The sequence below is a fragment of the Saccoglossus kowalevskii genome, chromosome 1 (assembly GCF_978046115.1).
Source record: "Saccoglossus kowalevskii chromosome 1, keSacKowa6.1, whole genome shotgun sequence".
In the NCBI taxonomy this organism is placed as follows: domain Eukaryota; kingdom Metazoa; phylum Hemichordata; class Enteropneusta; family Harrimaniidae; genus Saccoglossus; species Saccoglossus kowalevskii.
This window is the reverse complement of record NC_140641.1, coordinates 2,095,545-2,121,705: the sequence shown is the minus strand read 5'-3', so window position 1 is coordinate 2,121,705 and position 26,161 is coordinate 2,095,545. Positions and strand designations below refer to the sequence as shown.

The window sequence follows — 26,161 nt, the reverse complement described above, 5'->3', positions numbered from 1 at the left end:
ATGGCGGCCATTTTTGTGCTAAAAATCATCAAATTCAAGCATTTCTCAGCTGTTTACAGATGGATTTTGTTCAAACTTGGTATATACATTAGAAATTATGGGACCTTGAAGCACATCATTTTGTTTCACGATCTGATTCAAGATGGCCGAATGGCGGCCATTTTTGTGCTAAAAAATCCTAAAAATCAAGCTTTTCTCGGCTGTTTACAGATGGATTTTGTTCAAACTTGGTATATACATTAGACGTTATGGGACCTTGATGAAAATAATTTTGTTTTTCAGATAAGATTCAAATTGACCGACTGGTGGCCATTTTGTTTTAATGAATGTGGCTCTTGTGCCATATCTCTGACTTGCTTTCACTGATTATAAGTATTCATTATACATGATGTCATAGATAGACAGATATATTGGTTTGACGATCCTATTCAAAATGGCCAAATGGTGGCCTTTTTTGTGCTAAACAATCATCAAATATCAAGCATTTCTGGCATTTATGGAGGGATTTCGTTCAAACTTGGTACATATATTAGACATTACAGGTTCCTGATGCACATTATTTATTTTTCAGATCGGATTCAAAATGGCTGTCTGGCTGCCATTTTGTTTTAATAAATGGGCTTCTAGACCCATATCTCCGACTTGTTTTGACTGATAATATTTTCAAATTTTAAATATTCATTATACATCATGTCATAGATTATCAGATATATTGGTTTGACTATCCTATTCAAAATGGCTGACTGTGGCCATTTTGTCTTAATGATTGGTCTTCCTAGAGCCATATCTCTTAAATGCTTTGACTTATTATATTTAAATTTTATATATTCGTTATACATCATGTTATATATACAGTACAGTTCTCGCGGAAGATTTGGCTTCACTTCAGCTTCACCTTCGCTTCAGCATCGCATCATTATGGCATTGTTATGGCTTCAGCATCGCTTCAATGTCGCGACATTAAAAAGTTAGGCGGTTATCGCTTCGCCTCATTGTGGCCTCATTATGGCGACAATGTGGCATCAGCATCGCTTCATCAAACAAAGAAGAACAGAACTCATTTCGTCCATCCTCTCGCCCGCTCCCGCTTTTCAATCGCTCGCTTTTGCGACCGCTTGTTGAATTTCTGCTTTATTTTCGACTGTGCAAAAATTCGGACTACTAACAATTTTCTAGTTTTCATAGATCACGGTTACTAGTTTAGTAACCGTGCATAGATGTTAAACAACCGTCTAAAGTTCAAATACCTTTTGTTTTAACTATCTATAATTATATGCACTCAATCTGACCCTTTGACCTAGATTTGGCTGGGATTGACTATTTTATTTTAAACAATATTCTGACGTGACGCACTGCTACAAAATGTATTTCAACAGAAGTACGACATGGTTGTCCGGGTTTCTTTTCCTGACTGTGTTGAGTTTACGATTTGTATAATTATTGTTATTTCCCCCAAGGAGAGAACACAAGCCGAAGGACCATGAAGCATGGACTGAGTGAAAGAAAATATTTCTAAGGCTAAAATAAAACCTAATATCTCTTTGTGTATTTGTCAATTTTGCATATATTTGTTGTGACAGTATGTTCGTAAATATCTGGACAAATTTCGTCTTTGGTTAATAATTTCATTTGTTTGAAATGTCTACCGACTGTGTCCCAATAATTTGTTTGGAATATCGATCCCCGTTGGTTTCTCCAAACGGTCCTGACGTTCATTATTCAACACAATCAGCATTTATTTATCGTAATTCATGGGGATCATGTCCTGTAATTTGCGGGCTGTAAAACCAAATAATAAAACATGTACTATTTATTATATATATTTTTTTACCTCGTGAAACTACAGCACAGCGTAGAGTTGTCGCGGTGAAACAGTCGCCTTGAAATTGATGGAACTTCAATTATCCATTTCTCGCCTTGAAATAAAATTTTAAAAAAATCGAAGAGCATCGGGGGATATATTATTAACCAGTCTTACCAATCGCTAATCGCTTACCAAAAGCTAAGCTTTATTTTATTCGAATCCATAAAATTCACAAGTTTTTCAACATTTGTTGGCAACTTCCGTGCTAAAAATGGTTGAAAATGTGGGTGTGGTTCTCTCACAAAGTCCCGTTGATAATACGGACAAATATGGTTATGTGACCTAGGTCGTGCTCCGATCAGGTGACTTTCAGCAAATCAATGATGTTGTAACAAAGCATATTTGACGCTAATTGAAGGGTCGTCGTACTGTCCAATCTCCGGCGTCGATTCACTGTGCTGTGACTAGCTTCACAATCGTTCACTGAAAAACATCGGTATATTTTGACAAACGGCTGGGATTTGACCTAAGTTCAAAAAAAGAAAAAAGAAAAACTGGGCTGAGATACAAATCAGTTTTGCAAGTTGGGAAATAAGGTAAACCAGATTGGGGTCAATGATATTCAGTATCGAAGGACTTCCGTGTGTATAATGAGTTTCAAATTGTTCATCGACTGGTCACCAAATATTTACGGCTACAACTAAATGAACACTTTTTTTCTAAAGCCCAATAAATTATTTCTGCACGTCAAGTGCTATTCTATTTTTTACCAGGCCTGTGGCTCGTTTTTATTCGAAAATATTTTTTGTGAGAATACTTTTAAAGTACGTATAGATCGAGCTCAGGTCACTGATCGTGACTTAATTTTGAAAATTGGATGTAAAATTTTACCAGACCGTCACCACCACAACCATCCAATCATAGTTGAAAATGTACGCACTTGTTTTGGAACTTTGTATTGTATCAAGATGGCAGGCGACAACGCCAGGTGGCGTTCGTGTGTTTTGCATGTATTAGTAGTCTGGGCATGGGATCGGACTCGACTAAAACTAAACGAAACACAGAAAAATACCACCAAAATGAGGAATCTGAATCTGTTCTCTTACCAGCAAATAAACTGAACGAAAATAAGGTAATTTTATATAACAAGAACAGTTTCATTTCGTATAGCAAATTGTGTTGTTTCCGAACGACGATTGCATCGTGTGATTTACATTTATCACGTTTTTACTTGCAGTCAATATGACACTCGTCACCTTGCAGATTGCAATGTACATGTACTTCACATAGTTTTTGGTACCCAATACTCGCAACATTAAATAATTAAACAAGATATCTTTTTAAAATGTCAGTTTACTCTTGGTCATATTATTTTACTCTCCTTACCGCTTTGAATTTCAAATCGATTACATATCGAACTTCTGTACATGTGTTTTTTCTCTACTGCCTTTCCATGTGAAAATAATGAGGTCATACTCATGTCACAATACTTTGAAGCTGATGCCATGTTGATGCCATGAGACTGCGAAGCTGAGGCCACAATGATGCCACAAAATAAGAGAGGCGAACACAGCTTCAATTTTCAATGACGCGAAGCTGATGCCACAATGATGCGATGCTGAGGCGACAATGAAGCCATGCGTATGCGACAATGATGCCACAAAAGCCAAAGCTTCCACGAGAACTGTACTGTATACATGTATTTAAAATGGCTGATTTTGAATGCTGTTCCAGAGCAATATCTCTCAATATGGACAAGTACTTGTTTGACGATCAGATACAAATGTCGATCATTTTAATGTTAAAAAAATCATATTCCTGACATGGTTATATTCCAGCTTTATTACTATAAACAAAACTATATATCTTAAATTTGATAACTAACGGGGACTGTGCCATGCATGGCTTGTTTATTTTTAGTGTGAAGTAGAAATCAAATAACAATTAATTGATTATGTATTTGTATATGATAGAGACCGTATCCCAGTAATACACAGTATACATATAATAATTGGTCACCACCTGCGCAATCTAATGAAACAGCCAATGGTTATTTCCTAGAAAGATCTCATAGTGCAAGATTAACATTAGCTAAAGCCTGTGAACTTTGTCCTGAAGAGGTAGGAATGTTTTTGCCTCTTGTATACTAAATGCTGTATTTTCTCTATGTGTGCTTATTTTTTACTCCCATGTGCGAAGCACACAATGGGAGTCTTTGCAGTTAGTGTATGTGTGTATGTGTGTCAAACTGTTCCACTGCTATCTCAAGAACCCTACATCGGTTTTTGATGAAACTTGGTGCATCAATGCTCTGGGCCAATGCGCAGATTTGATTAGTTTTTGGTAAAAATCCGTGCATATTAATTACCTAATTTGCATGATAATTAGCCAATTTTTAGCTGTTCCATGACTTTTCCCACTGATATCTGAAGAACCAATCATTGAATTGGATATCTCGAGTACTAATCATCACATTTCAATGAACCAGAAACTATGCAGATAACCAATTAGTTTTCGGTAAATATTTATGCATAATAATCACCTAATTTGCATAATTAACCAATTTTCAACTTTTACATCGATATCTCAAGTACTAATCATCATATTCAAATGAAACGTTGTACATGGATGCTGTAGGACAATAGACAGACCTAATTAATTGTGGGTTAAAATCTGTACATATTAATTACCTAACCAATTTTAGGCTATCACACTGATATCTAAAGTACAAATTATTCCATTTCAATGAAACTTAGTACACAGATGCTCGAGGACAATGTACAGACCTGATTAGTTTGGGGTTAAAATCTGTTGATATTAATTACCTAATTAGCATTATAATTCATAATTTTGTGGTTCTAATCACATTTCAATAAAACTTGGTACATAGATGATTTGTTACATTGCGCAGACCTCATTAGTTTTACACTCAAATTTGATTATATTAGTTTTCTGATTTGCATAATTAGTTTTCAGCTTTCCCATCAATATCTCAAGTACAAGTAATTTCGAATTATTTTTAATGTGTCTCTAATACTCTCAGCACATGGGAGTTCTTTCTAAGCTTTCTTTGATTTACACAAGTGACAATCCACAGAAGCATGCCATTATTATTACAGCTTGGCATGGAAATTCATGCGAGTCCATATTTAGACAATTGGTTATTTCACCATGAAAATAAACAGTTTGATCAAAACAACACAAACTGCAACGCATGTACTGCAAGTGCTGACATTTTTAATCAACAGCTGATTCTCTTTCAGTTAGACATGAAGCACAATACATTGTCAGTCAACAGCAACTCTAGCAAGTTGAAAACAGCTGAAACTTTCAGTCCATATTAAGCATTGATGTATATTTTTAATGTTTTGGACCTCTTAACCATCTATTGTATCATCAATTAATCTGTTAAGGACATCTATTTAATCCCCCTCTGAATGCAGTCCGAAAACAGGGACTTATAGATTGACCTCTGTGCGTCCATGTATGCGTGCGTCTGTGTGTGTGTCCAGTACCTGTATCCTTAGGCATGCCTGGACTGATTACATTCAAACTTCACACATACATCATACATAATATTATACACATGCACATCAATTTGTTTCACGATCTGATTCAAGATGACCCAATGGCGGCCATTTTTGTGCTGAAAAATCATTAAAATCAAGAATTTATGGATAGATTTTGTTCAAACTTGGTACATACATTGGACTTTATGGGACCTTGATGCATGTCATTTTATTTTTGAAATCGGATTCAAAATGGCTGACCGGCAGGTCACTTTGTTTTAATGAATGTCGATAGAGCCGTATTTCTGAGATGATTTGACTGATTATGTTCAAATTTTATATATTCACTATACATCATGTTATAGATGCACAGATGTATTCAAAATGGCCGACCAGTGGCCATTTTGTTTTAATTATGGCTGTTCCAGAGCAATATCTCCCAATATGGACAAGTACTCGTTTGACAATCAGAAACAAGATGACTGAATGTCAATCATTTTAATGTTAAAAAATAATTAAATCAAACATCAGTATCTCTGACATGTTTATGTTCCAACTATATTACTATAAACAAAACTATATTTCTTAAGTTTGATAACTAACAGGGACTGTACCATGCATGGCTTGTTTTAACTAACTTGCATGGCATTCTGTTACTATTTTGAATTCTTCATTTTGAAGTTTACAATTAATAAATAGATCTACAAAACATGATTTTCATTGAAAAAGACCCTCCACACTACCTTAATTACATTAATACCATAATATGTTCTGATATTGACAGGAACCTGAAGATATAGAAGTTGCTGAAGATCAAGATGGTTCTCCACAGGATGATACAGTAACTCATTATCAACAACAGCAGCAGCAGCAGCCACAACCACATATACATCATGTTACTCCACAAAACAATCAGCAGAGAATAGCACCGCAGGTTAGTTTTTTCTATTGGTTATTTTTGGGAGGTTTCTATATTCTATGATATATTCCAATTTTGTTAGTGCTCATGGGGGAAATGAACAATGAGGTCAACCTTGTTCCAACAGAAGACAGCTTTACAGCTGTAAATTAATTCACTGATGGGATTATAATGTCAACAATGGATTAGAAGATAAGCATACAGTGCCATTCCATAATGTCTTTGTGTAAATCCTGGTATTAATCTTTTACATGTGTAGCTAAGTTTAGCCAGTCTCCTTATGTGTTATATTTGTAACTTATTTGCAGAATAATCAGACTCTACAGAACAACCAACATCCTCATAGTTATTCTCAACAACATGTTGCTAATTTACATAAACAAAACAATACTATAAATAATGCTATTAATAACCAATCCAGACCGGCAACTCAGTCACCAGAAGCTCCAGAAACTTGTGAAGAGCCTGAAACAACAGAAATGCAAAGCAGTAACAAAGAATAGTAGATTCATTATGGTATCAATCTGACCTCTTAATTAAGCTGGTTACACAGTACAGTCACTATTCTATTTATAGTAATGTAAAAAATATTCACTCTGTATTATGCTATCTTTTTCTTATTTGCAAATTCAGTGAGTGTCTTTGTACTTAACTTTTTAAGAACTTTGCAGTGAATTAGTGAAATGTTTGCATTTCAAGTTTGCCAATCTTTCTTATCAGTGTAATTGTCCATGTAAATTATTGCTGTGAAAGGGAAGCAAAGTGAAAGATGATATCAAAGTGAATTTACTAAATATATATAAACAGTAACTTTGTGACTCTTGGAGTTCAACAGTTTTCAAGTATGTCTGAAATACATTGGTGTGTACTTGTATGTTATTATTGTGCTGCATTGGACAGAATGGCTTCAATTACAAGCTTTTGACATACATAAAAATTCAATTTGTGGGAATTGAACCAGTAATTCTCATGCAATGTTATTAAGAGATAAAACATATTCTTCCTTTTGTAAATAATTTGCCTACCTAATCAATGTTTGACTTTTGTTAAGGAATACTACATGCATATATGACATTGTGTATATACCTGCACTATCTATCTCAATGTTCCCTTCATATTCTATTTCAACATGCAGGTGGTCAGGACCACTATTAAAAAAAATTGGTGATCCGGCATTGTAAATTACTCAAATATATATGTAGAGGAATGCTATCATTAACATGATCAATTGTCATGCCTCAACTGTGTGGTACTGTTGACTGTTATTTAGAATGTTTTACATGAATAAATATATGTAGCAAATGGAATGTTAGCAAGCAGGTGGTCTATTATTTATATAAAGTGCACGTTTCCACAATAATTGTGTCATCCATCTCTGTGATTATTAATATCTTGACATCATTATCAGCCACTTTTGGTAATAGTACACACAATACAGTATTTTGTATATAGTTTAATAACTCACTGTGGTACAGAGCGCTGTCATCAATCTATGTGAATTTGAATTACTTAAATCACACTGTATTTCTCTGATTTTTGTAATGCAGTTTACTGATATGTATGTGTGTTTCTGGGGTATACAGTATTTACACAGCCGTATATGGGTTCAAAGTGTTAGTATACAGTAGCTGTCTTAAAAAGTAACAGTAGATTGGTCATTTGCTTTACACAAACTTGTTGAACAAGCTGTAACGAAAGAAACTTGTATGATACGTTTCTTTTTTTGTTTCATATGATGCAAATCACACAGGAGTTCTTTTTTATTGCTCAGATAATCATGTTTTTTTTGGTTATGTTTTTCTTTTATATGCATCTGTGTTGGGGTACTGCATCTATACATGTATATGGCCTGTTATTTACCTATTCAGTCATCACTTAAGTTGTTCTTTACAGTTAAAACAAATATATATAGAGTGATTATCTGCAACTACAAGATGAGTTAAATGAACATGGGATGATGTTGATATTTTTTTACGAAAGAGCAGCAACATTATTTCTTCAATATGTGATTTCTTGCATTTTTATATTATTTATTTAAAGCTGTGAGAGGGGTTTCCCCAATGTTGAGTAGAGAAAGTTCACATCTTATTGCAATTGTCGTCAATATCTCTGCTAAGCTATCAGACACTACTTCAGTGCCCTATGTAGGGCAGTAGAGATGTCTTTTTATTGTTAGGAATTAAAGTAGTACATATTTCAGTTGATAGGTGCTATGTCATAATATGCGCACTACTTTGTATGTAAGAGTGTTGCAATTACCTGATCAAAATAAGTGCTGTACATCTACAGACTGTTCTGATGTTTTGAGAAGAAAAAAAATTGCATCATCATAAAAAATAAATTTGCAATAATTATCTATGTTGGTCATTGTCGTATGTAAATAAGTGTTTATAGCTTTCCTACCTAGCCATGAAAAACTGAGCATTAAAGTTGTTGATCAGTGTTCAAACTTTACAGTACGTGTCCTTTAGTACTTTGCTCTTTTGGTACCAACTATTAGCTCTTTTGTGGTACAATGTTAGACATTAATTATTTTGCACATGAGTAGGTAATTACTCATGAGCAGTGATATTTACAAATATATCCCTAATAGTTTAAAGATTGTAAATATATGTTGATACAAGGAAATGAACTAAAATTTGATCACTGATTTCTCTACTGCACAACCTGTATGGTTTTAAAACCTATAATTTGAAGCCATACATGACAATTCGATTAAATCCCCTACCCATAAAAGCTAATGGAATAGTAAATTTGAAATCTAATGATATAAAACTTGTTTAATTTCTAAAATACACTGGTATTTACAATGTCTCTCGATTATTAAGGTGATGCTGTCATTTTTAGGCTAATGGTTGTTAAATGAGTGAGGCATATTGGAATGATACGTGTTCTATGTATAATTCACTTAACATTGTCTTGTTGCTGTTATTTTAACTCAAACAATTTTTATCCATCAACCTTCAAATTTCGGAATCTTATTAATCACTATGAAATGTCTAATTTTAGTGTAACAAGCAAGTGCAATTTTCAGGAAAGATTTTGGTGGAAAAATATGCAGATGATAGGGGGAACCGAAAAGACTGAAAAAATATTTTTTATTTTAGTTGAGAAAAAAGAAAGTTACACGTGACAACACACAACCTAAAACATTGACTCCAAACAGACCCGGTTAACTAAAACGTTGGCGTCTTTGTTGTCAGTGTTTGTTGTAATCAATCCACTGTATTGGCTTAAAGGGCGACAGTTGTCGTGCCGCATCCTGTTAAATATGAAACTCTTACATACGTATACAACACGTGTAAAATATATTGTTTATTTACATGAAATTCGAACACTCACTGTGCGACGACCATTGCATTTTAAAATCAAGAATCTAAATTCTACATGAGATCACAGTTTGTTGAAATGACATGGCTATAGATGTTTGGATTGATGTAAAATCACCTCACACACTCATAGATTCGACTATGGAATATATATTTCCGATCACGTGTTGAATCAATCATAATTACTTATTTGATTGAAAACGAAAAGCACAGATTATTATTTATGAAATCAAAATAAATCTTCTGATGGTGATATTTTTGAAGCTGAGTATTAATTTCAACAACGCCAAAAGTTTGGTTGTATTATGAAATATGAATGTAGCAAATTATTGCAGCTGGAGTTGCTTAGTTCAGTCACAGTGAAATGTTCTAAATCCAGGTACAGTCATACGCCCATGTTTCAAGATGTCGTCCGTACTACCAAAATTTATATGACGAACTAATTTTTTCTCATATTCTACAGGATGCCAGGTGGCTTTAGAACACATCCCATCATAGTAGTGACATAGTGGCGGATCACCGTTTGGAATGAGATATCCATACACGTTGACAGTATCGCACATTCTCTGCATCAGAGATATTCCTGTATGGAAAATTAAAATCAAAACCAGAAATGAGGTGAATTTGGCCAAATGAATACATAAATTGTTATAAAGTTTAAAATATAATTATATTCAAAGTAGGGCATAATGATAGTAATGGTTGCAACTTTTGAAACTAAATTGTCCCAATGATTTGTTTTGATTGACTGTTTTAATGTACCTGAACTTGTATTGCATGTATTTTGTCTTTCCCAATCAAAAATGGCTGCAAAATCACAGTCATTGTTTCTTTGGAGGCAAATTTGGATTCCTTTCATTTGCTTTATTTGTTCTATGTCATTTATTGGATGGTTTCACTGAATATAAAGATTTTGTAATATTTTTTAAATTTCCACTTTTTCCAGTCAGCCACGTTCTTCCTTATTTGAATAATATAAACATATTAAATAGTATAGTGATCACGGCCTACCCATAATGCCTGAGCTAGGCAATGTTTTTCTGATAGTTATATTTGGTGTATTCTCTTGAATGATGTCCCATGTTCGCCATATTGGTGTTGGATCCATGATGTAAAATGATTCCCATGGGTGAGCCTCTCTCCATTGTATGTATTTGTCAAAAAACGGCTTGCTGTCTTTATAAAGAGAGTAAAACTGAAAAAAAAAACATGACTATTGATACTGATATTCCTGGAAAATTGAGTAAGAACTCATTTATAAATTGTTGCTGGGGTGAACAAGGACATATAAAACATAATTCATTGCATGAAGTGTGTGTTCATATTAAATATATATATTTCAATGAATGTCAGTGAACCCATTAGATCTGGTATATTATACATTTTTGGTTCAGTCAAAGTCGCATAGTGATTTATCAATACCGTAGCTGTCCGGGCAAACGCCCACCCCTAATTTTGATACAATAAAGAAATTGAGGTCGTGTCCAGGCATACGCCCAAAGTATTGACAATGCCTATCTTACTTTTACATGGGTTGTGATGTTTGAATGCAGATATTAAAAAATACACATATACTATCAAATCTACCCGATATAAGTTGCCATTATAAGGCCCAGACTTCCACACCAGTAAAGTTATGTTTCGAAAAATATCCTTTGTCTCGAAGCCAAATCTTTCTTCCTCGAATATTAAAGTATTCATAAGACGAATAGTGGTCTTTCTTCCAACATTTTCTTCAAATCCCTCCGTCGGTGCATCGTTAAACCGCAGAACTGCATCATGGGAGTCTGAAATATACATTACAATCAATGAGAATACCAATATTAAGGGTGATACATTTTGAATAACTAAGAAGTTGTAGCAAGAGACTGCAATATAATGAAAGGTAAGGTAAGATTCCTATATTAAGGATGTAGTAGATTGGTTTTTAATTTAAAATATCAAATTTACTTGTTTTCTACATTCTCTTATACGAATATATAAAGCATTGAGTAAATCTGAGATTTAGTGTTTTTTATGTGTTTTTTTAATTTTTCACGAATAAGAAATCTTCTATATTTGAGATTAGTCTAGAGAGTTGACTCCACGATGGTGATATTTGGCTTATGATAGCTATTATGGCCATGTGCAAAGTAAGTATAGGTTAGATCATGGTCCTAGGTGACTATGTATGTATTAAACTGGTTGGCAAAAACGTAAACATAAGACTGCACTGTGCAGTGATGGAGCACTACTGTGACGTCAAAATGAAGTATTGGGGAAGCAATGTCGGGCACTGTGTTAGATTGTGTAATCATTCTCATCTAGAACATAACGCCTCTCAAAAGCATAATGTTCGTTGATGGAGGACATACAAAATGTATAGGAGCGTGCTTGCATAAAAGATGTTATTAAACCCACCTATTTCTTTCCCAAGTGTGGCATTCTTAAAATATGCTGCACTAGCAACGATGGCACACGATTCAAATCCTTTAAACTTTTCATATAAAGATATTTCAGGGAAATATTTGCTAATTCCAATTTCTTTGAAAGGTGTGGTATCTCTCTTGAGCACGTCGTACTTAGCTCGACGTTTCAAATCACACAGAAGATCTTGACTGTCGCGAGACTCATTATAAATCGTTCCACTGAAATTAACTCCGTATGGATTATGTGACGTCATCAAATAATAGTTATTGAAGGTTTTATCATATTCTTTTAGAAAAACACTTAAATCAAACTCATTCTGCTCAGTCAGGCTACTGCGCGATTCCGCAACAGTCTCACTTCCTTCTTTTCTTGCAGTGTATTTCCGAAAACTTAACACAAGTCTGTCAATTGCAGATTTTACCTGCGTGTCATCCAAGTCAATATCACCATGTTGTAGTTCCTTAACCCATTCTTCTTGGCTATACTGGTCTAATATTCTCCTCGCATACACAACCAATTGTCTCATTCCTTTGTCCAGTTTGATACAATGTCTCTGTTCACTGTACAATAGCATTATGTATATTGCCACCAATGCGAACATTATTAAAACAATTGACAGAAAGTGACGATACATAGCGGGCGCAACGTCGTCTTTTCGTTTCCTCGCCATGAATATATATGTGTGACGTCAGACGTCACTTCATTAATAAGATTTACGTAAATTCATATAGTCGCGGATCACCTGACACAAAAGAAAATTGGCATGAGAGACAATACTACATGCATATTGTGACACATAGCAAAATTGACTGTTACACACTCCTCTGCACACACATAATGTCAGTGAGAGATCACAATCTAAAATAAATTAATACACAAGTGATTGGTCTGATGTATTGTATATGAGAATGAATTGCGCAAATAAATGCTGTGATTATAACAGCTGCGATTGCGAGACCTGGGTTACCGAGTATTTCCGAAAGAAGACGATAATAAACGAAGAAGAATACCATGTCAGTAGGTGGACGGCGTGGTCGGGAAATCTGTTTTAGTTTGACAATGTTGGATGATAAGGAAATATAGACCTATGGGAACGTGAATCATGAAATAGAATGTGTCACTTAAAAAATCGTAAATATCAAATTTAAATCCCAGGGAACATTTATGTGTTTACAGTAGGTGTTCCCAAGTTCATAACACAACACGTAAACAATGCAATCACCGACATTATTATTATTAAGACATTATTATGTATGTCGACCGGAAGGTCAGTGTAATATCTACCTTACCCAACACGGAATATTGCGGAGAACAAGAAATAATTCATTCAGTGACGAAAACTGTGGACATCAAGAATGGAGTATGTGAACACAATTTCTGCTTTGTACATAATACTATTTAATAATTAACTTTACTGGCGAAGGTCGACACATATAAACCACTGAGGGCACTGTTCCATTGAAACGTTATAACTACAGTTTGAATTTTGTGTCTTTGGATAGACCACGGTTTTAGTAATCATGGATAGACCTCGATATGTGCGGGTCAAGTGGTATTGTAGAACAAAATGATGTGCATCAAGGTACCATAATGTCCAACGTATATACAAGGTTTGAACAAAATCCATCTGTAAACAGCCGAAAAATGTTTGATTTTGATGATTTTCAGCACAAAATTGGCCGTCATTTGGCCATCTTGAATCAGATCGTGAAACAAATTGACGTGCATATGTATAATACCATGTATGATGTAAGTGTGAAGTTTGATTGTGATTGGTCCAGGCATTTCTAAGATACAGGTCCGGACGCACGCATGCACGCATGGATATATCAGGGGTAAATCCTCCTCTCTGGGGTTCTCCACACTTGCCAGGGGGAAATCTCGTCTCGTCTCTATATCTCGTCCCCTTGAGGTATGGGATCATGAAAGTCACTTATACTTTACAGTCAAATAAGACGCACACAACGAAATACGTTTCAGCTCTCGTCTTAGTCGGTCAATCGAGTACTCTATAAGACACAGTGCCCTGGGGAAAAGTCCCCAAGACTATCGCAAGGTTGACCCAAGACTCTCTTAGACTGCGTCAAGGCTCGCCCCAAGTCTCTCCAGGACTGGACTCTCGACTGCGTCTATCGTGCTGTGCTCCCCAAGACCAACTCAAACTCTCTTTATTCATTTTCAAAACTCTAACCAATTACAAAGCAGTAAAAAGACTCTAGGGCGTAACCTTCAATCATAAAGCCAATCACACTAAGTACTGAATACGTCATATATTTGATTAATCGTTCACTACATTAATAACTACGAATACAAACTGTCAGAATTAATCCGAATAGCTACGGTTATCTCGTAATTAGTTCCAAATCACTGAGCCAAGTTCCGTCCAAAACTTCAAATAGGCCTAAACGATGACAGGCATAACACAGCAATTCGCTAATAATCAGCTAATTAAGTCGGTCAACAGATACGCGTAAACAAATCCATGACAGTACCTCATCTCTGTATATTCTCACTATTTTGTTCAGATTAGTCTAGTATATATAGGTCGACCATATGTTAAACATATTTTTTGATGAGTAATATCCCCGCCTAAAATGTTCCCAGTGTAAATATTACTATTCAGGAACTGTTATAAAATTCATGTCATATTCTATAAGGGACCAACCGATTAATGCCGTATATGTAGTATTAATCGAGGAACAAGAAGCTAACCATTGAATTTACTGATGACCTGTTAGGGCAGAAATTATATTTCTCTTTAAAACCACATTTACACGTTTGCCCTTCGTGTTCGCATCTAAATTGTAGCCATTATTCTTCCCACCAAATTATGGTAATGGTATATTATTGTATTGTCCAATACTCATATACTGTCATATGCTTTTGCCCAGTATGTGTCGTTAGTTATAATAATTTATTTGTAAAAAGAACCTTTCCACTCAAATTTCAGTAATTGAAAGCTTGTCACTGTGTTATTATCTTTCCCGCTTTTATATACTTTCAAATTCATTCATTCAAATTCATACTGTCACTGCAATAGCTCGTTCCTTTCAGTTAGTATTATCAGAGCGAGTTGAATTTAATGTGACTACATGCATATTTTAGTCATTACTTTCATGACACTTCTAAATTAGTCTATTAAAGCACTTTATGAAAATTGTGTTGTATCAATAATTATTTTCTTGGCTATTATGATAAACATTTACTTTTTTTATACATTAACATATAAAAACAGTGCGATACAGGAGACTCTGCTTCTTATTTATCAAGAACAATAAGCCTCAAAAGAAAAGAAAAAATGACACACGAAGACTAATTCAACAATATTGTACACTGATTTATGCAGCGACACAGATATCGCCAGTTATAATTTACAGTCTAATTAACTATCATTGAACTAGACTCAAACTCAAGATCCCGATTCTGATCAATGTATATTTGAAGGTATTCCTCCAAACTTAGATAATTACCATATGCGATGAACGCTTGTGCATTCTGACTAGTTAGATGTATAAATGGTGCTCTTGGGTTTACTGATATTTGTTAACAAATCTTGGACGTATCTGCTATGAAAATGTTAATGTTATTTATGCATATTTCAATATTCATGACCTATACATCTCGATAAAGTCAGCTCGCCAGTGTAATAAACACCGCGTTGCAGATGGTGATTTCTTGCATTGATGAGAGACAAGCCATGGTGTTACTGGTCATAATTCTCCACTGCGAACTTAAATCAACTGGCATGAAAGTTTTAGTATTATTTTAGTGGGTGTGTCAGTGTCAACATATGGTGCAAATTAGAGATGATTTGTTGATGAGGAAATAATGTTGACCTTGCCAATTACTTCACATTAAATTCAAGCTGCCAGTATTATCATGAATTAGTTTTCGCGTATCTGTTGACCGACTTGGTTAGCTGGTTACTAGTGAATGGCTGTGTTATATCTGTCATCATTTCGGCTCATGCGAGGTCCTGGACGGAACTTGACTCAGTGATTTGGAACTAACTACGATATAACCGTCGCCATCCGGACCACTATTTCAGTTGGTATTTGTAGTTTATTAATATAGTGAACGATTAATCAGTAGATAAGACGTGTTTAGTACTTAGTGTAATTGTCTGTAAGATTGGAGGCCACGCCCGGTTATAGACTTTAAACTTCTTTGTAAATGGTTAAGTTTGATACGTAATAACGGTCTAAGTCTTTGGTCCCAGAGAAAGCTCCATGATAAGAGAGAGTCTTGGTCAGTCCTGGGCGGACTCCGACCAGGCAGTTTGCCTTGAGGCGTTCTGGATGTGGCTATTGAAACGTATTTCGTTCTATGCGTCTAATTTGACTGTAAAGCTTAAAGGACGGCAGTAGTCGTGCCGCGTCCAGTTCGATATTAAACTCGTAGCGACGTATACAACGCGTGTAAAATACATTGTTTATTTACATGAAATTCGATCGCGCGCTGCGCGACGACTACCGCGCTTTAAGGGACTTTCCCGGTCTGGTACCTGAAGCAGACGTTTATAGAGACAGACAAAATCACCCATGACAGTATAAGTAGCCAACACCAGCTTTGCCCTACAACACCAATCTCTTAAGTGCCTTCTCTACGATACCCCTGCATATGTTTCGCTGAGTATTCTATAATAATGGGGGCATCCACCCACAATTCCTATTTGTTATTTAGTTCAGTTATTTCGCATTCTTAAGACATTATGTTCATACTTCAAGCTTCAACGAATTGTAATTCACTATAGATGCATTTATACTTTCTTATTCTGTTGTCAATTGTAAACCACTACAGTTGATATTCGTATGGAGATTGTAAACCACTACAGTTGGCGTTCGTATGGAGATTGTAAATCACTACAGTTGGCATTCATATACAGATTGTAAACCACTACAGTTGGCATTCATATAAAGAGTGTAAACCACTACAGTTGGCGTTCGTATGGAGATTTTAAATCACTACAGTTGGCGTTCGCATGGAGGTTGTAAACTACTACTGATAAGATTCGTATGGAGATTGTAAACCACTACAGTTGGCGTTCGCATGGAGATTGTAAACCACTACTGATAAGATTCGTATGGAGATTGTAAACCAAAACAGTTGGCATTCATATGGAGATTTTAAATCACTACAGTTGGCGTTTGTATGGAGGTTGTAAAAAACTACAGTTGGCATTCATATACAGATTGTAAACCACTACAGTTGGCATTCATATAAAGAGTGTAAACCATTACAGTTGGCGTTCGTATGGAGATTTTAAATCACTACAGTTGGCGTTCGCATGGAGATTGTAAACCACTACTGATAAGATTCGTATGGAGATTGCAAACCATTACAGTTGGTATTCATATGGAGATTGTAAACAACTACAGTTGGCGTTCGTATGGAGATTGTAAACCACTACAGTTGGCGTTCGTATGGAGATTGTAAATCACTACTGATAAGATTCATATGGAGATTGTAAACCAAAACATTTGGCATTTATATGGAGATTGTAGATCACTACAGTTGGTCTTAGTATGGAGATTGTAAACTACTACAGTTGGCGTTCATATGGAGGTTGTAAACAACTAAAGTTGGCATTCATATGGGATTGTAAACCATTACAGTTGGCGTTCGTGTGGAGATTGTAAACCACAACAGTTGATATTCGTGCAGAGAGTGTAAACCACTACAGATGGCATTCGTATGGAGATTGAAACATCATTGCAATTGGTGTTCATATGGAGATTGTAAACCACTGCAGTTGGCGTCCGTATGGAGACTGTAAACTACTACATTTTATTTCGTATAAAGATTCCATACGACTACAGTTGATATTCATACAAAGATTGTAAATCACTACAGTTGAAATACGTATGGAGAGTGTAAACCACTATAGTTGGTGTTCGTATGGAGATTGTAAACCACTGCAATTGATATTCGTATGGAGATTGTAAAGCACTACAGTTGGCGTTTGTATGGAGGTGGTAAACCACAACAGTTGGCATTCATATGGAGTTTGTAAACCATTACACCTGGCGTTCGGGTGGAGATTGTAAACCACAACAGTTGATATTCGTACAGAGATTGTATACCACTACAGATGGCATTCGTATGGAAATTGAAAAATCATTGCAATTGGTGTTCATATGGAGATTGTAAACCACTACAGTTGGCGTTTGTATGGAGATTGTAAACCACTGCAGTTGATATTCGTATGGAGATTGTAAACCACTACAATTGATATTCGCATGGAGATTGTAAACCACTACAGTTGATATTCGTATGGAGATTGAAAATCACTACAGTTGGCGTTCGTATGGAGATTGTAAATCACTACAGTTGGCATTCATATGGAGGTTGTAAACCACCAAATTTGGCGTTCGTATATAGATTGTAAACCATTACAGTTTGCATTCATATGGATATTGTAAACCACTAGAGTTGGCGTTTGTATGGAGATTGTAAACCACTGCAGTTGATATTCGTATGGAGATTGTAAACCACTACAGTTGATATTCGCATGAAGATTGTCAACCACTTCAGTTGGCGTAGTATGGAGATTGTAAACCACTACTGATAAGATTCGTATGGACATTGTAAATTACTACAGTTGGCATTCATATGGAGATTGTAAACCACTACAGTTAGCATTCATATGGAGATTGTAAACCATTACAGTTGGCGTTCGTTTGTAGATTGTAAACCACTATGGTTGGGGTTCGTATGGAGATTGAAAACCACTACTGATAAGATTCGTATGTAGATTGCAAACCATTACAGTTGGTATTCATATGGAGATTGTAAACCACCAGAGTTGGCGTTCGTATGGAGATTGTCAACCACTTCAGTTGGCGTAGTATGGAGATTGTAAACCACTACTGATAAGATTCGTATGGACATTGTAAATTACTACAGTTGGCATTCATATGGAGATTGTAAACCACTACAGTTAGCATTCATATGGAGATTGTAAACCATTACAGTTGGCGTTCGTTTGTAGATTGTAAACCACTATGGTTGGGGTTCGTATGGAGATTGAAAACCACTACTGATAAGATTCGTATGGAGATTGTAAACCATTACAGTTGCCATTCATATGGAGATTGTAAACCACTACAGTTGGCGTTCGTATGCAGACTGAAAACCACTACTGATAAGATTCGTATGGAGATTACAAACCATTACAGATGGCGTTCATATGCAGATTGAAAACCACTACTGATAAGATTCGTATGGAGATTGCAAACCATTACAGTTGGTATTCATATGGAGATTGTAAACCACCAGAGTTGGCGTTCGTGTGGAGGTTGTAAACCACTAGAGTTGGCGTTCGTATGGAGATTGCAAACCATTACAGTTGGTATTCATATGGAGATTGTAAACTACTACAAATGGCGTTCGCATGGAGATTGTAAACCACTACAGTTGATATTCGAATGGAGATTGTAAACCACTACTGATAAGATTCGTACGGAGATTGTAAACCATTACAGTTGCCATTCATATGGAGATTGTAAACCACTACAGTTGGCGTTCGTATGCAGACTGAAAACCACTACTGATAAGATTCGTATGAAGATTACAAACCATTACAGTTGGCATTCAGATAGAGATTGTAAACCACTACAGTTGGCGTTCGTATGGAGGTTGTACACAACTACAGTTGGCATTCTTATGGAGATTGTAAACCACTACAGTTGGCATTCATATGGAGATTGTAAACCAATACAGTTGGCGTTCGTGTGTAGATTGTAAACCACTATAGTTGGCGTTCGTATGGAGATTGTAAACCACTACAGTTGACGAACATATAAAGATTGTAAACCACTACAGTTGGCGTTCGTATGGAGATTGGAAACCACTACTGATAAGATTCGTATGGAGATTGTAAACCATTACAGTTGCCATTCATATGGAGATTGTAAACCACTAGATTTGGCGTTTGTATGGAGATTGTAAACCACTGCAGTTGATCTTCGTATGGAGATTGTAAACCACTGCAGTTGATATTCGCACGGAGATTGTAAACCACTACTGATAAGATTCGTATGGACATTGTAAATTACTACAGTTGGCATTCATATGGAGATTGTAAACCACTACAGTTAGCATTCATATGGAGATTGCAAACCATTACAGTTGGTATTCATATGGAGATTGTAAACCACCAGAGTTGGCGTTCGTATGGAGATTGGAAATCACTGCAGTTGGTGTTCGTGTGGAGGTTGTAAACCACTAGAGTTGGCGTTCGTGTGGAGGTTGTAAACCACTATAGTTGGCGTTCGTATGTAGATTGTTAGCCACTGCAGTTGGTGTACGTGTGGAGGTTGTAAACCACTAGAGTTGGCGTTCGTGTGGAGGTTGTAAACCACTATAGTTGGCGTTCGTATGCAGATTGAAAATCACTATTGATAAGATTCGTATGGACATTGCAAACCATTACTGTTGGTATTCATATGGAGATTGTAAACTACTACAGTTGGCGTTCGTATGGAGATTGAAAACCACTACAGTTGATATTCGTATGGAGATTGAAAACCAATACTGATCCTATGGGAATTGTAAATCATTACAGTTGGCATTCATATCGAGTTTGTAAACCACTACATATAAAGATTGTAAACCACTACAGTTGATATTCGAATGGAGATTGTAAACCACTACAGTTGGCATTCATATGGAGATTGTTAACCACTACAGTTGATATTCGAATAGAGATTGTAAACCACTACTGATAAGATTCGTATGGAGATTGTAAACCATTACAGTTGCCATTCATATGGAGATTGTAAACAACTACAGTTGGCGTTCGTATGCAGATTGAAAACCACTACTTATAAGTTGGCATTCATATGGAGACTGTAAACCATTACAGCTGGCGTTCGTGTGGAGATTGTAAACCACAACAGTTGATATTCGTACAGAGATTGTAAACCACTACAGATGCCATTTGTATGGAGATTGAAACATCATTGCAATTCGTGTTCAAATGGAGATTGTAAAACACTACAGTTGGCGTTTGTATGGAGATTGTAAACGACTGCAGTTGATATTCGAATGGAGATTGTAAACCATTTCACTTCGCGTTCGTATGGAGATTGTAAACCACTACTGATAAGATTCGGATGGAGATTGTAAATCACTACAGTTGGCATTCATATGGAGATTGTAAATCACTACAGTTGGCGTTCGTATGGAGGTTGTAAACCACTACAGTTGGTATTCATATAGAGATTGTAAACCACTACAGTTGGCGTTCGTATGGAGGTTGTAATCAACTACATTTGGCATTCATATGTAGATTGTAAATCATTACAGTTGGCGTTTATGTGTAGATTGTAAACCACTACTGTTGGCGTTTGTATGGAGATTGGAAACCACTACTGATACGATTCGTATGGAGATTGTAAAACATTACAGTTAGCATTCATATGGAGATTGTAAACCACTAACGATACGATTCGTATGGAGATTACAAACCATTACAGTTGGCGTTCATATGGAGATTGTAAATCACTATAGTTGGCATTCGTATGGAGTTTGTAAACCACTGCAGTTGGCATTCATATAGAGATTGTAAACCACTACAATTGGCGTTCGTATGGAGGTTGTAAACAACTACAGTTGACATTCATATGGAGATTGTAAACCACTACAGTTGGCGTTCGTGTGTAGGTTGTAAACAACTACAGTTGGCATTCATATAGAGATTGTAAACCACTACAGTTGGCGTTCGTGTGTAGGTTGTAAACAACTACAGTTGGCATTCATATAGAGATTGTAAACCACTACAGTTGGCGTTCGTATGGAGGTTGTAAACAACTACAGTTGGCATTCATATGGAGATTGTAAACCACTACAGTTGGCGTTCGCATGGAGATTGTAAACCACTACAGTTGATATTCGTATGGAGATTGTAAACCACTACAGTTGATATTCGCATGGAGATTGTCAACCACTTCAGTTGGCGTAGTATGAAGATTGTAAACCACTAATGATAAGATTCGTATGGAGATTGTAAACCATTACAGTTGCCATTCATATAGAGATTGTAAACCACTACAGTTGGCGTTCGTATGCAGATTGAAAACCACTACTGATAAGTTGGCATTCATATGGAGACTGTAATCCATTACTGCTGGCGTTCGTGTGGAGATTGTAAACCACAACAGTTGATATTCGTACAGAGATTGTTAACCACTACAGATGGCATTCGTATGGAGATTGAAACATCATTGCAATTGGTGTTCATAAGGAGATTGTAAAACACTACAGTTGGCGTTTGTATGGAGATTGTAAACGACTTCAGTTGATATTCGCATGGAGATTGTCAACCATGTCACTTCGCGTTCGTATGGAGATTGTAAACCACTACTGATAAGATTCGTATGGAGATTGTAAATCACTACAGTTGGCCTTCATATGGAGATTGTAAATCACTACAGTTGGCGTTCGTATGGAGGTTGTAAACAACTTCAGTTGGCATTCATATAGAGATTGTAAACCACTACAGTTGGCGTTCGTATGCAGGTTGGAAACCACTACTGATAAGATTCGTATGGAGATTGTAAACCACTACAGTTGGCGTTCGTGTAGAGGTTCTAAACAACTACAGTTGGCATTCATATAGAGATTGTAAACCACTACAGTTGGCGTTCGTATGGCGGTTGTAATCAACTACAGTTGGCATTCATATAGAGAGTGTAAACCACTACAGTTGGCATTCATATGGAGATTGTAAAGCATTACAGTTGGCGTTCGTGTGTAGATTGTAAACCACTACAGTTGGCGTTCGTATGAAGATTGGAAACCACTACTGATAAGATTCGTATAGAGATTGTAAACCACTACAGTTGGCGTTCGTATGGACGTTGTAAACAACTACAATTCCCATTCATATGGAGGTTGTAAACAACTACAGTTGAAATTCATATGGAGATTGTAAACCACTACAGTTGGCGTTCGTGTGTAGGTTGTAAACAACTACAGTTGGCATTCATATAGAGATTGTAAACCACTACAGTTGGCGTTCGTATGGACGTTGTAAACAACTACAATTCCCATTCATATGGAGGTTGTAAACAACTACAGTTGAAATTCATATGGAGATTGTAAACCACTACAGTTGGCGTTCGTGTGTAGGTTGTAAACAACTACAGTTGGCATTCATATAGAGATTGTAAACCACTACAGTTGGCGTTCGTATGGACGTTGTAAACAACTACAATTCCCATTCATATGGAGGTTGTAAACAACTACAGTTGAAATTCATATGGAGATTGTAAACCACTACAGTTGGCGTTCGTGTGTAGGTTGTAAACAACTACAGTTGGCATTCATATAGAGATTGTAAACCACTACAGTTGGCGTTCGTGTGTAGGTTGTAAACAACTACAGTTGGCATTCATATAGAGATTGTAAACCACTACAGTTGGCGTTCGTATGGAGGTTGTAAACAACTACAGTTGGCATTCATATGGAGATTGTAAACCACTACAGTTGGCGTTCGCATGGAGATTGTAAACCACTATAGTTGATATTCGTATGGCGATTGTAAACCACTAAAGTTGATATTCGCATGGAGATTGTCAACCACTTCAGTTGGCGTAGTATGGAGATTGTAAACCACTACTGATAAGATTCGTATGGAGATCGTAAACCATTACAGTTGCCATTCATATAGAGATTGTAAACCACTACAGTTGGCGTTCGTATGCAGATTGAAAACCACTACTGATAAGTTGGCATTCATATGGAGACTGTAAACCATTACTGCTGGCGTTCGTGTGGAGATTGTAAACCACAACAGTTGATATTCGTACAGAGATTGTTAACCACTACAGATGGCATTCGTATGGAGATTGAAACATCATTGCAATTGGTGTTCATATGGAGATTGTAAAACACTACAGTTGGCGTTTGTATGGAGATTGTAAACGACTACAGTTGATATTCGCATGGAGATTGTCAACCATGTCACTTCGCGTTCGTATGGAGATTGTAAACCACTACTGATAAGATTCGTATGGAGATTGTAAATCACTACAGTTGGCCTTCATATGGACATTGTAAATCACTACAGTTGGCGTTCGTATGGAGGTTGTAAACAACTTCAGTTGGCATTCATATAGAGATTGTAAACCACTACAGTTGGCGTTCGTATGGAGGTTGGAAACCACTACTGATAAGATTCGTATGGAGATTGTAAACCACTACAGTTGGCGTTCGTGTAGAGGTTCTAAACAACTACAGTTGGCATTCATATAGAGAGTGTAAACCACTACAGTTGGCATTCATATGGAGATTGTAAAGCATTACAGTTGGCGTTCGTGTGTAGATTGTAAACCACTACAGTTGGCATTCATATGGAGATTGTAAAGCATTACAGTTGGCGTTCGTGTAGAGGTTCTAAACAACTACAGTTGGCATTCATATAGAGAGTGTAAACCACTACAGTTGGCATTCATATAGAGATTGTAAACCACTACAGTTGGCGTTCGTATGGAGGTTGGAAACCACTACTGATAAGATTCGTATGGAGATTGTAAACCACTAGAGTTGGTGTTCGTGTGGAGGTTGTAAACCACTAGAGTTGGTGTTCGTGTGGAGGTTGTAAACCACTAGAGTTGATATTCGCATGAAGATTGTCAACCACTTCAGTTGGCGTAGTATGGAGATTGTAAACCACTACTGATAAGATTCGTATGGACATTGTAAATTACTACAGTTGGCATTCATATGGAGATTGTAAACCACTACAGTTAGCATTCATATGGAGATTGTAAACCATTACAGTTGGCGTTCGTTTGTAGATTGTAACCACTATGGTTGGGGTTCGTATGGAGATTGAAAACCACTACTGATAAGATTCGTATGTAGATTGCAAAGCATTACAGTTGGTATTCATATGGAGATTGTAAACCACCAGAGTTGGTGTTCGTATGTAGATTGTAAACCACTACTGATAAGATTCGTATGGAGATTGTAAACCATTACAGTTGCCATTCATATGGAGATTGTAATCCACTACAGTTGGCGTTCGTATGCAGACTGAAAACCACTACTGATAAGATTCGTATGAAGATTACAAACCATTACAGTTGGCGTTCATATGCAGATTGAAAACCACCAGAGTTGGCGTTCGTGTGGAGGTTGTAAACCACTAGAGTTGGCGTTCGTATGGAGATTGCAAACCATTACAGTTGGTATTCATATGGAGATTGTAAACTACTACAGATGGCGTTCGCATGGAGATTGTAAACCACTACAGTTGATATTCGAATGGAGATTGTAAACCACTACTGATAAGATTCGTACGGAGATTGTAAACCAAAACAGTTGGCATTCATATAGAGAGTGTAAACCACTACAGTTGGCATTCATATGTAGATTGTAAACCATTACAGTTGGCGTTTATGTGTAGATTGTAAACCACTACTGTTGGCGTTTATATGGAGATTGGAAACCACTACTGATACGATTCGTATGGAGATTGTAAAACATTACAGTTAGCATTCATATGGAGATTGTAAACCACTAACGATATGATTCGTATGGAGATTACAAACCATTACAGTTGGCGTTCATATAGAGATTGTAAATCACTATAGTTGGCGTTCGTATGGAGGTTGTAAACCACTACAGTTGGCATTCATATAGAGATTGTAAACCACTACAGTTGGCGTTCGTATGGAGGTTGTGAACAACTACAGTTGACATTCATATGGAGACTGTAAACCACTACAGTTGGCGTTCGTGTGTAGGTTGTAAACAACTACAGTTGGCATTCATATATAGATTGTAAACCACTACAGTTGGCGTTCGTGTGTAGGTTGTAAACAACTACAGTTGGCATTCATATAGAGATTGTAAACCACTACAGTTGATATTCGAATGGAGATTGTAAACCACTACAGTTGGCATTCATATGGAGATTGTTAACCACTACAGTTGATATTGGAATGGAGATTGTAAACCACTACTGATAAGATTCGTATGGAGATTGTAAACCATTACAGTTGCCATTCATATAGAGATTGTAAACCACTACAGTTGGCGTTCGTATGCAGATTGAAAACCACTACTGATAAGTTGGCATTCATATGGAGACTGTAAACCATTACTGCTGGCGTTCGTGTGGAGATTGTAAACCACAACAGTTGATATTCGTATGGAGATTGTAAACCACTACAGATGGCAT

At 36.3% G+C, this 26,161-nt stretch overlaps 2 protein-coding genes across 6 annotated transcripts in view; one reads left to right on the top strand and one right to left on the bottom strand.

Annotated features, from left to right (window-relative positions):
- The window catches only part of LOC100379061 (ubiquitin carboxyl-terminal hydrolase 9X-like), a 213,458-nt gene extending 204,772 nt beyond the window's left edge, over nucleotides 1–8,686 (top strand). For all 5 annotated transcript variants that reach the window (XM_085498322.1, XM_085498316.1, XM_085498319.1 and 2 more), the window contains 3 exons: nucleotides 3,778–3,924; nucleotides 6,098–6,247; nucleotides 6,541–8,686. In XM_085498322.1, the coding sequence (XP_085354448.1) occupies nucleotides 3,778–3,924; nucleotides 6,098–6,247; nucleotides 6,541–6,735 (492 nt within the window). In that variant the 3' untranslated portion in view covers nucleotides 6,736–8,686. The remainder of the gene's footprint in view (nucleotides 1–3,777; nucleotides 3,925–6,097; nucleotides 6,248–6,540) is intronic.
- Nucleotides 8,687–9,911: 1,225 nt separating this feature from the next.
- LOC100378913 (beta-galactoside alpha-2,6-sialyltransferase 1) lies at nucleotides 9,912–13,363 on the bottom strand. Its single transcript, XM_006817657.3, has 5 exons — nucleotides 13,260–13,363; nucleotides 11,962–12,712; nucleotides 11,149–11,348; nucleotides 10,573–10,756; nucleotides 9,912–10,144 (listed from the first exon to the last, which is right to left on the bottom strand). The coding sequence occupies exons 2-5, from the start codon at nucleotides 12,638–12,640 to the stop codon at nucleotides 9,912–9,914; spliced, it is 1,296 nt and encodes a 431-aa protein (XP_006817720.1). The 5' UTR covers nucleotides 12,641–12,712; nucleotides 13,260–13,363.
- Between the last annotated feature and the right edge of the window lie 12,798 nt (nucleotides 13,364–26,161).